The sequence below is a fragment of the Mixophyes fleayi genome, chromosome 3 (genome assembly GCF_038048845.1).
Source record: "Mixophyes fleayi isolate aMixFle1 chromosome 3, aMixFle1.hap1, whole genome shotgun sequence".
Classification (NCBI taxonomy): Eukaryota; Metazoa; Chordata; class Amphibia; order Anura; family Limnodynastidae; genus Mixophyes; species Mixophyes fleayi.
In genome coordinates this window covers 201,647,282-201,664,148 of record NC_134404.1, presented here as the reverse complement: position 1 = coordinate 201,664,148, position 16,867 = coordinate 201,647,282, and the positions used below count along the sequence as shown (strand labels likewise).

General features: G+C 40.6%; 1 protein-coding gene across 3 annotated transcripts in view; it reads right to left on the bottom strand.

The window, feature by feature from the left end:
* LOC142144323 (heat shock factor protein 2-like) overlaps positions 1 to 16,867 on the bottom strand; it is a 38,746-nt gene that overhangs the window by 20,459 nt on the left and 1,420 nt on the right. For all 3 annotated transcript variants that reach the window (XM_075203001.1, XM_075203002.1, XM_075203000.1), the window contains exons 2-5: positions 14,613 to 14,721; positions 13,764 to 13,936; positions 9,509 to 9,592; positions 2,514 to 2,638 (exon numbers count right to left, since the gene is read on the bottom strand). In XM_075203001.1, the coding sequence (XP_075059102.1) occupies positions 2,514 to 2,638; positions 9,509 to 9,592; positions 13,764 to 13,936; positions 14,613 to 14,721 (491 nt within the window). The remainder of the gene's footprint in view (positions 1 to 2,513; positions 2,639 to 9,508; positions 9,593 to 13,763; positions 13,937 to 14,612; positions 14,722 to 16,867) is intronic.

The window sequence follows — 16,867 nt, the reverse complement described above, 5'->3', positions numbered from 1 at the left end:
GGTGGTCCGGCCTTGGCCAAAGGACCGAAAACATCCCTGTCCCTGCTGGAACCCATGGGAAAAGCGTTGCTCTTTCCTCTTGTGGCCACCTGAAAGATCTTCTCTATCTCTGATTCGAAGAGAATAACCCCATCAAAAGGCAAACTCTCTAGAGCTCGCTTTGAATCAGCATCCGCTGTTCAAGAGCATAACCATAAGGTACGCCGAGCTGCGATAATGAGGACAGACACAGTATCCATGGCTGCTTGGATTACATAATCTCAGGTGTCCAGGATATGCTCGTCTAGGGAAAGAATTTCTGCGTGTGGGGATTCGTCTTGAATACCCTTAACCAGCAGTCTAGCCCTATGCTGTATAGCCTTGTTAGTCCAGGCGACCACACCATAGTGGGTTTAAACATACTGCCTGCCGCAACGTAACCTGAATGGAGGGCCTGATCGCACTTCTTATCAGTGGAATTTTTTAATGAAATCCGCTCTTGGGTCGGCATAGTCAAAGAGGAAGACAACCGTGCCACAGGGGGGTCCACCCTAGGGGAAGCCTCCCATTTAATGGAGTCTAGTGGTGGAAGCGGGAAAAATGATTTAAATCTACCCAGGATCATAAACTGTTTATTTGGCCTTTGCCATGTGTCAGATACCACCTCCATCATCTGAGGGGATGGTGGAAAAGCAGCCGCCTGCGCCTTAGTTTTCTTAAACAGGGAGAACCCTGAAGGGGCCGTGGGCTTGGGTTCAGCAAAACCTAAAGAGTGCCCGATTCCCAGAATGAGGTTATCTACATTCTGGGGGAAGAATCTATAGAAGTGAGCGAGTCATCCTCCAGCAGTTTAAAGTCTACCTCACCCTCCTCTTCTGAGGAATAGTCAGAATCCTGACTGCGGCCCTGAGACGCATCAGAGAAGATTCTCTTGGCCCTATGTGAGGAGGTAAGCAGGCGTTCATCTTCATGAACTGATTAGGACTGTGAAGATGTGCTTGTGTCTGCTAGTAAATGATCAAAGAACTTGATAAGTGCCTAAACTCCTAGACCCACTACTATACCCCAATGTATTGCAGTGTCCCCCAATGGTAGACAAGAAAAATCAAGGTTAAAATTACTGTATTAACGATTTAGCGCAACGTTACTCGCAGCAGAATTGAATTCCCACCTTAGAATTGCTGGTAGCTCAGGTCTGCTTTGTCACCTACTGTAGCCATACAGAACAGCCAGTCTCACGTGTTGGCGTATTGTTCCAATCACTCAATCAGACTAGCTTAGGCTACTCACGCTACAGACAACACTATAAATTAATTTGTCATAAAACATTCACCAATTGTTTAGCAGTACAACGAAAAGCCAATGGATTGAGGGAAAAATCTACAAAGTATAACAGCTGCAACAGCACAAAATACGAAGTTACTTCAAGCAATAAAAACTTAAATAATGAGACTTATGGTAAAGTCTGCCTTACACAAAAATACAAATTGACACAATTAAAGTTTGATTAAGTTTTTAGAAAATAAATTCCCAAAAGGATCACAGGGTCCGAAAAAGGTTTTAAAAGCAGACATCTGTCAAGGCGTTTGTGCTATTAAGAAAGAAAATAAGGAGGTTTCCAATGATTCTTATCACACCAATTCCAATTTCACAATTTCATGGGCATGAGACACCACCCTTTATCAAACATACAGGGCCTGATTGATTAATGAAAGTAAAGCACAAAAAAGGAGGCACTTTGGGAAATTTAAAACATGAGGACAGATTTATCACTGGAGTAGAGCATGTTCTAGATCAATTTTTAATGTCAGTGTAAAAATCGAGCTATTAAGTATTTGCATCCTACATGAAAACACAAGACAGTATTTTCCTTACGTGCAAAATAATGAAAACTCATCTGCACCCCTTGCATTAATTACAATATGGTTTTGCGAAGGTTTGAAGTTATTCATGAAGGAAAGTAAAGCAAAAAAATGAGAAAGGCCCATAGTTTTTATGTAACACAGTAAAATGTTTCTCCCAGCTTTCCTTTGCCCTCATGTTATAAGTAACATTGCTGCAAACTTGAACTATTCCCAGATACATAATCTTCCATGATCTCTTTGCTAAAACACACAAGAGGATATTATGCCTTACAAAATGTTTAGGTTGTGCAACAAAACAATAGAACCAGCATTGTTTGCATTTCAGCCTGAAACACATACACCGGACATTACTTTTAGATTTGTCCTCTAACTGTCCTAGAAAGAATAATCCTGCTGCTTTAAAATGAAAATCAAGGGATTTTTCCAATGCTTTATCGGTATGTTGAGAACAAAGTACTAAGAAATGCAATAACTGATGACATACACATCAATTACTATTTTAGCATTGAATTGTTTACTGAAAACACAATTCTGGAAATGCACTGTGCAACCGTTCTGTACAATCTTATAGCCCCCTTTTTTCATTTTTGCATTCTCTATCTAAGAAATAAAAAAAAATAAAAAAACCCAATGAGGTTTAGATCTCCAACTAATTGTCCCCTTCTGTACCTCTTTAGAGATTCTACAGTTGAATCAAGTATATCTTGTCTTGCTTGCAGCTGATGGAGAAATGTTAATATTTTCTGCATGTCATCTGGTCCTGTTTTACCTTCCTCAATACAGGGAACAGGAACCTGTCAGGAAGTTATTGGACATACATTAAATGCTTTGTTAACATAGTGCTCATTTCCAAGCTTGTTTTGAAATTAAAAAAAACAATTAGCTTTAAGCATATGCGAGTACCATTGCATACATTACCAAATTTCACATATATGGGAGTACCAAAGCAGGGGAAAAAAGCCCTCTTAGAAGGGTGTTTACGGCTAACAAACGCATAATGGGTCTATACTATATTTTGGCGTACACAAAATCTGAAAGAAATAGCTACAGACACTGGGTTATAAGGAGACTGTATAAGACCAACAGCAATAGAAAAGATCATCGACATTATGACAACTTACAAATACAAGAAGGAATATGCATATTCTCAGAAAAAGCTTAAAATGTAGGCCATTAGAGCTGCTTTCACACTGATCAGTCCCTTTGGGTATTAATGAGAGGCACCCTCCCAAAACTAACTGACTGGGGGGAATTTATTGACCGTGTTACCCGTTAGTATGGTAATTTCAACACTGATTTTTGCTCGCAGCCCTGAGAGCCGCAAGCAGAAATCAGATTTAAAATGACTGCACCAACGGTAATAGTGTATGTGCCGTGTTACTTGTGGTTCAATTGAATTCCCCCCTTGATGTCAATGTATGTTAGTAAAAATTTGGCTACACTGCGTACTGCCATCTGGAAACTCAGGAAATACTGTTACTTTTTATGCATCCTAAGTTATAAACCATTGGTCATTCAGATGGAGGAGGCTGGTCTATTGTGAAGCAACTCCTAGCCAGAGCACACTGCTCTGTACTATGCCTCAGTCATTTGTCCTCTTGTGACCTCATTTTCTAAAGGTTATTAAGACCCCACTGGAGCTTCAAAGGATGACAACAATAAACACACCACCTGGGAAGGAGAATATTTTGTGTAGGTGTTTAACTCCACAACAGGGCATTTTATGATCCGATCAGGTTTTCCAAAAAAACTAGTCACGTTCGCTTTTTCACATCCATTATTGTGATACTAGGATCTCTGGTATTACTTAATATTAGTTGAAAACCTGGAAATTAATGAGCTAATAGAAGAATATGATATTACACATCTTCCCAGGACAATTGCAATAGGCCACTGGTAACCAACAGTACCATGGGGGAATACAGACATAATTCAGCTTTAAGAAAATAAATTTTATAATGAATTACACAGTACAGACTAGTCACTTTTCACACAAATAGCTCCCCAAAGGCTTCATAAGCTAGATTTGTCAACAAATCATATAATTATAAAGCTAGACCATATGACACATTCATCTTGAACAGGGAGAGTTTGAAGATCAAGTAGTGAGGAACTCTTACCTATGACACTATACTTCACAATTTGGCTATCAAAAGGGACCAGACATGTCAGCAAACAGATGCCAGAATTAATTTGTGTAAAACACTCACACTGGAGACCTAGCAATAGGCTCTGATATCAGACTTAGGTCCCACATGGCTAAACAAGTAGTTGATAAAAGGACAGCACTACTACAGACACAATTGCAGCTGTGAAATCTGTTTGACAAACATATGCGAAAACCCTTCCCAATTAAGAAATAAATCTGCCTCAAATACAGTTACAGGCTGTGGTGCTATGCGGAGAGCCAGAGCCGTAACTAGGGTGGTGCGGGCGGTGCCTTCGCCCCGGGCGCAAGCCCAAGAGGGCGCAGCAGCCGCCCGCTACCTTCCCCAGACCGCCGGCATAGTAAAAAAAAATTTTGCTAATAAAGAAAAATTGTTAATAAAAAAAAAAAGGTCACCTGATCTCCCGGCGGCTCCCGGCAATCTCCTCTCTCCCACTGAATGTCGGGCGTAACGTCATCACGCCCGACGTCATATTCAGCGAGGAGAACTGCTGGGGCAGAGCAGAGCAGAGCAGAGCGCAGCGCGATGGAAAGGGTAAGTCAAATTATATTTATATTATGTGTGTGTGTGGGGGCGCAGGCGTTGTATTTGTACCGAGGACCAGTGGCTGGAGTATCACAGAGAAGGAGATTACAGCATTTTTTCATAATTAATAAAATCAGATATAAAATGCTGCACTATGTGGGTTATTGTAAATGTTTAGTTCCAAGATATGTTTATTCATCATATCCACTGGTGAGTTGGAGGTGTTGGTGCACATTTTCTTGGAACCCCTCAAGCCAATAAATATTGCACAAAAGATATTAAGAAAGGTTTAAACAAAAATAAATTACAGTGCCACTTAAGATCATGCTTCTATCTAAAAAATAGGTTTATTATGCTTTTTAAATTTCCTGCATTATCAAGACAAGGGGAATATCCAGTACAGCGCCAGCAGGATTGAGTACTCTCAAACTGTGGGGTCCACTCATTTGGGTAGATCACATTTCTGCTAGTTAGGGGGCCGTTGGCTGATGACTAAGAAGTTCATTTGTGGATGGATATAATCTTTAATATAGATATTTATTACGAACAGCAGATGTATGTCAAAAGTATTAAATGTAAACTATATTAATAAACAGATAAATAAAACACATACACAAAAGTAGACTAGACTAGATGTATCTGTAGTTAGTATCTTTTGTACCACTATGCTCACATCAATGACTTCTCTAAATTTGGCAGGTCCATGACCTCTTAAGGGCTGAAGAGAGAGAGAGAGAGAGATTAACATTAACTTACAAGAAGTGCTTCTGCCCTTAAGTGGAACGCATGTGCGTTCCACTGACAGGAAGGTTGGCATTTGGAACGCAAGTTTGCATTCCAAATGATCTATCTCTCATTCTCATTCTCTTTCTTTCATTCTCTTTCTCTCATTCTCATTTTTGTACCTGTGTAATGAGCACAAACTTCAAGATAAAGTAAAAATTTTCAAATATAAAACAATGACGGTTAAATATCTTTTGGTTCAGTGATATTCCACTGCATTTCTGCTAAAAAGTAGAGTTTAATAGAGTATATTTCCGCCCCATTACATAACAGACAGCTAAACCTACATCATACATTTTTAGAACACTCTCCTTAAGGTACCTTATATTCTTGTGAAAAAAAAGCTAAAATTGTATCAGATAAGCTGCCATGACATCAATATCCCTGCCCCTCTGTAATAATTCACCAATCACCACAGTGCATTTCTGCAGAGCAAGTCTGCAAGCCTCTCAGTCACACTCTGCTGGCCCACAAAGTGAAGCACCTCCCTTCTAACATTGCAGAGTAAATTCATAATATTTAAAGGATTTCAACTACATCTGCCTCCAGAGACAAGGATAACACATGACAATTGTTGTCACAATATATTAAAGTAACTTCAACCTACACATACTGCAGTATTTGAGTTACATTGAGGCATTATATGAATAAATGAATAAGACAGACAATTTAGTATCACACCTCAAATTAAGTATGTGTGAACCCCCATTAAATTCATGCCCAGTACAGTTTATGTAAAATAAATATATACTTTGTCCTCTACATAAAACAACTAAACTTATGAATTTCTTCTGCACTGCTGTACAGAGAACTCTTTTTACATCACTCCCTGCCCCATTGGGGCTTTCACTCTAAATTCCTTAACACACAGACACAGACAGTTTTGCTGTTTTTATTTGAGTATTAAGTGCATAAAATATTAGAATACCTATTGCTATATATTTTTTGCAAACTTTAAATGGTCATTAGGGCAGAGAGCCGGTTGTTAATTTATTGGAATCCCACCACTGTGTGTGTGTGTGTGTGTGTGTGTGTGTGTGTGTGTGTGTGTGTGTGTGTGTGTGTGTATGTATGTATGTATGTATGTATGTATGTATGTGTGTATATATATATATATATATATATATATATATATATATATATATATATATATATATATATAATTTATTTATTTATTTTTTCTTTCAGTAAAGTGGTAGCCACACCCACACATTAGGTTGGTCACACCCACTTGTGAAATGCCACTCCCACTTAGATGGGGGGCGCCGGTACCCTGTCTCGCCCAGGGCACTAAAATGTCTAGTTACGGCACTGCGGAGAGCAACAGTACTTTAAATAATAAACGGTGCAGAAACGGTAGTACAAGCAGGTACTTGCATGTTCTCTATAGCATTATTATCACAAAGCTCAGCTCCTCCACCCTCTGTTAAGAAACCACAGACAATGGGGAAGTCACCATCAGAACATTAGTGAACATTGTATTGCTCGGTACACAAAAATTGGCAGACTTCACCACTGCAGGAGAATCACCAGTACCACGCACATAATCTACCCCATCATTGAACAAGTAATCAGAAAGAGGCATATTACAGCCATGATACACTTCAGGAATCTCTTGTTTTACCGAACGTGCAACTGATATAGGTGATGTACATAACAGAGTACTTAATTCAATTCCAGCCGGCACAACTAGTGCACTGCTTTCCTGAGAAATGTGATATGACATAAGTGTATCCCATGATCTGCACAATGCTATAGCAAAGGAGAAATTGTTCTCCTCTCCCTAGTACACAAGATGTTAGGCACAGGCACAAAATATACAAATAAAATGGCAGACTTAACACAGCAGAACCAATTTCGAGTATCTGGGAGGACAACACCATCCACAGGACACAAGTTAGGAGTTGCAACAAACACAGGGATTCTTTGCTGTCCTGACAACTAGATGGGGGTGGAGGAGACACAAGACTGAAACGCAATACAGAGGGAGAACATTTAGCCCCAATAAAAGGGCAACAGCAAAATACATTGTAAATACAGATGACAGCAAAATATATGTTGACATATTCCCTGTCATTACACTTAAGTACCATACAGTGCAACAACATTTGACAGAAAAAGCACCTTGGGCAATGCATAAAAAATAGCTTAATTTAATTATCTCCCAGAAACCCCAAAACACCATTTCACCTTGACCTTCATGCAGGTCAGCCCATGCTAAAATATTACACAGCCTAGGGGGGCACTTTTTTTGGCACACTTCTAGCAGTTTAGGGACAGTAGCACACACAACTAATTAATGATATTTTGATACCCTTGGAGCACACTGGGATGCACTTTCCTAACAGAGCTCCTTATTCACACCTGCAACCAGGATACAATTTTTTTCACAGACCGGAATATCCCTCCCAAAACACTTCTTTGCCCATATAATTTCCCTTGAGTACCACGTGAACTGTTGGAACAAGGGTACCTAGCACTTGTAAATGCAAATGTTTTTTCCTAAGATACTCCTTCTCCATATAGCATCTGATACCCCACAGAATTCTCATCCCAAAAACACTCTCCCCCAAAATTCCTCTTCTACCCCCATATAGCCACAAGAACAGTCTTTTTTTTTCTTCTTCTATCTCCATCACATTCAGGCAGCTGCATACAAATGCAGTGGCCTGGACTATGCACTTCTCTGAGGCTTGTACAAACATTTGCAGAGCATAAATACTTGTCCATGACATGGCTAAAGAGAGAAGCCCTCTAGAATGGGTTTTTCATAAGGGGAAAAGCACAGTAGCTTTAAATGTAATGTAAGGATTCTGGCATCAGCTTGGGGAGGGCTGTATACTGGACCAACTTTTCGCTGGCCTCAGGGTGGGTTTTTAAAGCCAGTCAATCCTAACTGTAGGATATGCAGACTAATGCAACAGTCATCAAATTAGTTCTAGAACCCACCAACTCCAAGGCCATCTGGTCAAGTCCAAAACAATAGCTCATGGAACCTTGACTGGGACATATGGGGTGTCAAATGTAGAAAGTGCTGGTTGGAGTCTATCTCCACTTTGTACCCTGTGTTCATTACAGATCTGGCCATCAGTCACTCATCATATGCCAGAAAAGCAGATGTAGTGACCACACTGTTTGAAGTTTCATCAACATCCGTTCCACACAAAAATAACAGGAAACCTTAATGCATTTGTGCACTGTGCTATTTGGTATTGGAGTTCCAAATAGAAATGTCAATATTAGAACCACTTGGTGCAGGAAAGTCACACACACAATGAAGCCGATATGCAATTATTTTCTGGTAGCAGCCCGTGGGATTGACACCAGATAACCCAAGGAAAAAAAAAACCTAAACCATTCTGTTGTTTCCCCATGGTAATCCCCCATCAATATTAAGAACCCAACCTCCATCAGGCAAAGTAAAAAATTCCATCCTACCTTATCTCTGACTATGGCAAGTCAGGGATAGAAGAACAATGTCTAATTTTGATCAGCCAATATCAATAAGTCATTATATTTTTGTAAAAGACTGTGCACATGAAGGTGCTACCAGAAAGAAGTAAAATAGTAGTATTTTGGTGTCATGGCACAATTGAGGGTCTTGGCATACATTTATGGTCAGTGAAGTTCCATGGCAGTTCTCCTAAAAACATATTAACGAAAGAGAACCTAAAACAGGACAAAAACTGACCAATCCGATGGTGGAAGCTTGCCTGTCAGGAGGAAACTTGCAACTAATGAGCAACCAAGTTCTATATACTCCCATCAATCATTTTTCCTCATGACTTAATAGGATATCTGGAATTACTTAAAGATAACAGTTCAAAAGCCCAGGAAAGTACTAATTGAAGAATCTGATATTACATATCTATGGGCAGCACAGTGGACAGTGATGATCATTGCTGCCTTGCTTGGGACATGGGTCCTATGTTATTGTGGGGTCTAAAATTTAGACTTTTCGCTCCACTAGGGTGGGAATGGATATAAATAATAGAGAAAAAAAAATAAAAAGCATACTTTAGAAAGTGCTACTTAATCAGTTGGCATTAAAAAAAATAATTATTTTTCACCGAATATCCCCAAGACATCTGCAGCAGGCTGTTTGCAACCCACATCAATCATAACAGGGTAACCGACATTCAGAAAAATATACACAGGAGTACATTTATGAAGTACAACAAAAAGTACCTTCGTTTTGCACTCATGTGTCTCGATGGTCTGCACAGCACACATCAAAGCGCACGTCTCCTCTCCGCACCCGAGCGCGGCCTCCTGTAAGGACCAATTATGCAGTTATGATTAAGATGTTGCATAATCAGAAGCGTATGAGTATATTTATTTGTAACAAAGACAGATGTATACATTAGTTTGACCTTGGTTGTCAAGAGAATATAAAGTTAATAAAAGACGTATGTATGTAATCTGTATCATCTGTTCTTTCAAGTGGCAGTAACCAGAGGGAAGAAGACAAAGCACAGGTCTCTTGTACTACTATACTACCCACAAAGGACATAGATGAGTCCACAAGTACTGCCCACTGAATTATGTAATAACACTTCACATACAAAATATCAAACTGAAAAATAGAGTCATAGAATATTGCGATATTAAAAATAAAAAAGTTTAAAACAAGCAAACAAACAAAAACAGTGGACACCATGCTCAAGTTTTCAACGAGTCAAGACTGGTTTACACTATAACAGAAAGACCACAAGTATGGTGTCCCCTGCCATAGTGAAAACCAACAAAATGTTGAGGTACAGAGAGCTTCCCTTTGTTTGCGAGTACAGAGTAATTAACAGGATTGGGACCCCTAGAGTGACTTTTCCATCACAATGTTTCCTGTATGAGACAACAATAAAAAAAAAAAAAATGCTATGTAGCCGGAATTTGCTACTCCAGGGTCCCAACTAAAAAAATAGGACAAGACAAATGTGAGCCAGCTGTGAGCTGGTGCAGAATTCAAGTTCCTTTATCTCATTTGAATAATCTTGATAGACAAAATAAAATTTATTTCCTGTACTGCTTGGGAAAAGAGGAACATCTTTACACTTAGCTAGGAACGTCTTCACTCCACTCAACTCTTCCCCTCTGCCTGTGCAAAAATTAGGAGGATACAAAAAGATTTCATTGGCCTTTACACTCTCCAAGTACCATTCAAAGCATTATTAAGAAGTGGAAAGAGTATGGCACCATCCTAGATTGGGCTGTTTTTCCAAACTGGATGAAAGAGCCTGAAAGCATTTGATCACAAGCTTTATGGCAGGGTGGCAATAAAAAAAGCTTCTTCTGAAAAAGTGTCACACTCAGCCTTGTTTGCTCTTTGCAAAGAAACACTTAGAAGATTCTGATGCCATGGGGAAAAAAGTTGTATGGTCAGAGAACACCAAAATAAAACTTTATGGACTGAATTCCAAGTTGAACTCTGAAAAGAACGGAGACCACAGTGGATCTTAACCCAAAGCTTGAGAAAAAATACAGAATGAGGGCTCGTATGGGACTGAACGGCCTAGCTGGGTAGGGAAGCCAAAGGGGGATGTAGTATAACGCCTCTGCCCTGTATCCTGGGATCCTGACAAAATAACCCTTGCTTATCAGTTTGCGGAATCCTGTGTAATAATGTGGTACTGGACTAAGCAAGATGCAGCCCAAGGCTCTTGACAGCATCCAGAAGCTAGGAGTCGGGTGCCTTTTATGAGAAGAAAGGCTCAGCCCCCCCATGAACGGCCCTGGCCAAAAGGGGACTGCCGCTGGACTGTCAGACTCACCGCCCTGGAGGGGCCGGCGGAAAAGTCACTCTCGGAGCCCAAGTTTGTTTTGAAGTATACCACAGGAGGAGGGCACTAATCTCCCGTTGGCTAACAATGTATGTCAGCCTCTGGTCCTAATGAGACCCAACCTGAATAGGGAGAAGGTTATGAGGAATTTTTACAAACTTAGTGTCGGCACATAAGGACCTCAATCAGATAGTCCTGCAACCGTCTAAGGACAGGTAATGAACCGAGGCTGCATATAGCGTTTCAGCATATCTGTATTCCCGAACCTCCGACAACGGCATGCCATAGGGAGCGGGGTGCCTTGCAACTTCACTGTCCGCTGGTCTGCCCAAGTTTCCAAAGACCTAATGATCCTGCAATGAGTTAGGCTGGGATGTTGCTTGGGTGTCTGTCTTAAGCACCAGAAACCCGCGGTACCATAATTCCAAGCGGCAGAGGATAAGTGTCAAGTTCTATGAGCCTTCTTTTACCATCAGGTTTGTTTCTAATTAGATAAGGTCCCAGGCTAGGTGACCTGCCACCACCAGATCCACAATGTCTTTGTGCCTGGAGGTTTCTTCCCGTTATACCTGTGGAGAGAGGCAGAATCCTTCATACCTCTTCTGATTTAGAAGAGTCCTAGTCTGAGACAGGCTTAGAGGGCGGACCGAAGTGGACCCCTGACACTTACGCTCATGGTGCCAATGTGGGTGAGACCAAGAACCAGGTCAATGGTTTAAGGTCTCCACTGATCACTGAGAGATTGGGTTCTCCTGGGAGAACACCCGATGCTATGTGACCAAGCCAGCACAGACCCGTATCTACTTTTGGGGCTGATACTTCACCCCCTTGGAAGGGAGTACAGTAAGGAAAAAGGCTGCAGCACTAGTTTACATCTCCACCGGCCTGGCAAGTAGCTAAACACCTGTCGCTACTGATCCACTTGGATGCATACACTGGTATGTGTGTGTGTGTGTGTGTGTATAAATATGGGGGGTGCGTTACCCTGGGTAAGCCCCACAATCTGCACAGCCAGCCCTGGGTCTTTCAGCGCACCAGAGAAACTATTATTTACAGTATTACCAGTAAAACCTTTTACCGCGCTTCTTTTGCAGCCATTGTTCCTGTGACCAGGTAACTGCTGCAGCAAACCATTTCCTCGTGTTTTTCATACCTTAGGAAAGCAACACAGACACAACAGGTGCAGAATGAGTAAATATAGAGGATATCTGTTCTTCCTCTGCTTTAAGCACAAACAATATCTCAATTTGAATGAAATATGCAATACCTGTTTCAGAGTATACTTCTTGTCTAAGTTAACTCTAGACAGGATACTGTACATAGCAAAATGTATATTAACTGTGGTAATACCATTTGTCACTTAATAAACAGAGCATCTCATATACCCATACACATGTACACGAATAGGTGCTGAATATCATAATAGTGAACTGTACATACACATATTATATACACACACACACACACACATCCATTCATATACATGCAAAAACTTTCATGAAAGTACTTAGCCCTCCTAGAGGCCAAGGACCATCAGTGACAGAGAGGAGCCTGTAGCCATGTAATTGCCTTCCTGTCTGCAGTTCCCGCTTCAGGAATACAATATTGTAGCAGATGGGAAAGAAACACCTAATCGGGCTGCTTCACTGTGCTTTCTCTCTTATGTATAGTGAAATTTGTAAAAAAAAGAAAAAGAAAAAAAGGTAGGTACTTAGCTCCATGAGGTCTATTACACCGTGCCTCAGAGAAAGAAGCCGGTCAGCAAGTTTGTATCTGCAGTCTCTTCATCTCTTGTGTGTCTTCCTGCTTCAGGAAGAGTCCATGTAGCCTGCCAGGACAGGGGGAGCTCAGTTCTCCACCTCCTTCATGAAGGCTCTGTAGTGGTACATGCTGGCTGTGGTGCTGCTTCTATATGTTTAAGCGCAGCACAGCCATTACACATACGTCTCTTTGCTAACAAAGATGGCATCAAAAGTGTGTACACAAGTCCCCCCCATGCTCTGAAGAGCAGGCGACTTGGTACAATCCATCCAAATGGTGGGCGTCATTCACCATGTACCGGCGCTCTCTGCCCACAATGGCAGCACCGGTACCCTTAACTGTAGTGACCTGATGGGTCTCTGTGCCAGGAAGGGGCTCCGGTGTGACAGTGGTCCCTGAGAGCGCTGGCAGCACCTGTCATGAAGCAGCGGCAGTGTTGAGCCGTCCTGCTCTCACTGAACTCTGTCAGCTGCAGCTGTTTTCAGCATAGGAGTCCCCTTCAGTTCTGCATAGTATCCCAGCCAGTGTATGTGCTGTAGTGCAGCATAGACACAGTTAGTAAAAAAACATGAAAATAGAATGAAAATAAAATAAAATCAGCAAGATGTAGCTGCAGAGCAGCCACAGTAAGCCCAACTCCTTGGGTAATCAACAAACACTAAGGCTAGAGGGGAGGAGTTCTGTCAGCAAGTATTAAACAAATGAATTAACTTGTTAAGTGCCAACTCCAAGCTCCCACATACAACCCATGGTAGCATTGTCCCCCAGATAGAATGAAAGAGAAATAATATTTTCCATGTTACACACATATATAATATATTGTGTGTATTATGTTCTTGTCTTCTTTTAATGAAATTACTGGACAATAGACCTGACATTTATAGTGAACAAATAAGCAAACAAACCTTGGCCTTGCGGAACACACGCTTGTCTCCGGTACTTGACGTTACCTTCCGTTTTATCTTTGTCAGTAGCTCTTCTTGGCCACGCTTGAAAAAGTTATGCTGATATCTGCCTGAACAATATTTATCATGCCTAGCTGCACCAGTCTCATCCTGCATAACTTTATGGAAGCCATCTGAAAAAAACAAAAAAAACCCAGAGATCTATTGTCACAGATGGGTTTACCTAGGTGCATCCTCTAGGTCAAAACAAATATACACTTTCACAAGCTAGGTAAATAAAGTGCTATGATCAGTGGACAAAGTGGCAGAGTATACAGTGGTATGCATACCGCCTCTTCTCCTACTGCATTGATTGTAAAACTATCAAATTTCATTCAGTTACATTTTCATTACATTTTCCATACCGTCACTCCTAATTTTACACTTTGACCACTAGCTGCAGAGAATATTTATGATGCACGCTTACAAAAGGACTAAGTTTTGTCTATGATTTTAACTAGTATTATTTTTCAACTCTCGATGAATACAAAGTTTAAAAGGGAGCAGTTTATTATGAATTGCTAAAAACGTTTGAAAGTCATCTTGCCAACTGGACGATGTGATAGAAAACAAAAATATTTCAGCGGACATCTCCTTTAAGGTGTCCGGAACTATATAACAGAATGCAGTATATTTATCCCTGCTTTTATAGTTTATAGTTCACAGTAGCCATTACAAACAATTGTATACAGGGAATAAGCACGCAAGCATACCACAGCCAATTTAAAGGTAGAAGCTGCTCTTGTGTTTTGTTGGCTTTTTCAGATATGTGCAAGCAATCATAAGACACATGAAAGACTCTATACTTACACCAGTTGAGCTGCCTCACGAAACTGGCCATGTTGTTATGTTTGAAATGTTTAGGCAATATTTCTTTTGCAAAGCTTTCTTCATCCAAGACAATGAAGCTGTTTCCATCCTATATCCAAACATAAGTGTTATATAAATTAAAGTATTTCTGTCACCGCCATACAAGCAGAGCACTATGGCGTAAATATCGGTAGTTAAAGAGCAAGCACAGGGAACAGCACGTACTCCCATAAAATGTCAACTATTGAAACTGATCAAAGAAAATGATGGAAAGGTCATAACGCAATATATTAATTCCACAGATATATACCTTATGTACCAACATGGGAAAAGTCTGCTCATACACAAGTTCAAATATTAAAGAAAAACTACACATACATTATACTACATACATAAATATTTTACAGTTCAGTCAAGCTCCAAAAGGCCAGGAAATTGCACTAATTAAAGCAAAAGCCTTAAAGAAAGCATTCCTTGTGCAATAGAAACATTGTAAGGGGGAAAAAAAAAAAACAGTCTTTCCCCCCCAGACTAACCTGCGCTGAAAAACACTTGGGCTTAAAAATTTACTAAACTGTCGGTTTGAAAAAGTGAAGATGTTGCCTATGGCAACCAATCAGATTCTAGTTATTTATTTAGTACAATCTATAAAATAATAGCTAGAATCTTATTATTTGCTATAGGCAACAACTCCACTTTTTCAAACCCAGTTTAGTAAATATACCCCTGGGACTCTTCCAAACAACCATGGAATGTGGGGGTCAGAGAAACCTACAAGATTGGGAGTTCTGGAGTGCCACCCTTGCCAAGTATAATGAACTGGAGTCCCAAGGCCCTGTCCACTATAATAAAAGAGTAAAAATAAATCAATAGCACACATCATTTATAAAAAAACAAAAACAAACCTTAATTGGGTGAGAGACTATCAAACTCTTATGCACTACTCCACTTTGTTAACTATAAAATATTTTTTTGCCAAAGTAATTCAAATCTTGGGGATTAACATACAATTAAAAATCCGTGGGGGGGGGGCACACAACAATACAAATTGAATCCCGAAAGAAGAAGAGCTGGGGTGAAAGTTCCAGCTCTTTTCAGTGCTGGACTAGTAGCCTATGTAGAGCTGGGGGTGCTATGTTTGCACCATTCTATCATATGGGTATCAGTACTGCACTAACCAGTCTATAGCTGGATTTCACTATAGAATGCAGACCATGCTATCATACACCGAGGCTGGTTGAGTATTTGAAGAGGGAGCACGCTACCCATTGAAAATGAAATATATTTATTAGTGTCTTGTGTATGGGAAGTTTTTCTCAATCAAAAGCGTAAGACTAGACCTGATTTCATGCGGCTCTAAGCTGGTGCAAAAATCTAAGCCTTGGAACTGCAAATGGCCAAGTTCCTATCTGCATAGCTATGAAAGCCAATGAAAAATGCACCCTCTACAACCCAATATGTCATGACGAAAATTCAATTTCAGTTCTGCAGTGCACTGTGCTAAAAACATTTGTGCAAATTGAGATGGACAGTGACTCCAAAGCAGTATTTGAGCTATAGAGTGGCCGTTCTGCCCATTGTAAATGATCTCCACAGCCTTCATAAAGTAGAAGTACAATAACTCAATAACTCAGTTCAAAAGTTTGTGAGGCATGCTTAGAAGAAAATGGTCACCACATAGTTAACATATCTCCTAAGTCTCAAACTACAGTATATTCTTAACAGCAAATGTTAGCGGTGGTAGTCATTAAAACGATGACCATCTCGCCGATACCAGATACGCCGACAGGAATACACCTCTGTGTATTCCCCGGCACACTGGTAATATTGACAGCTTTAAACAGTGACCGGAAACCATGGCGACGAATGAAGAAGTCGGCAGGTAAGGATGACGTCACTTTCATGCCGCACATTATGTTTGCTGTTCTTAACCTGGGATTTTAAGGAGCCGCTGCCTGTACAATGTTATTTAGAAAACCTCATACATTGTACAGGTGGCGCCTCCTTAAAATCCCAGGTTAAGAACAGCAAACATAATGTGAGGCATGAAAATTACGTCATCCTTACCTGCCGACTTCTTCATTCATCGCCATGGTTTCCGGGCACTGTTTAAAGCGGTCAGCATTACCAGTGAGCCGGTGAATACACCTTCGTGTATTCCTGTCGGCGTATCTAGTACCGGCGAGATGGCCATCGTAAAAAGGTACCCCACCCAATGTAAGAAGACAGCGTATATCTCATTTGCAGGTTGTTGG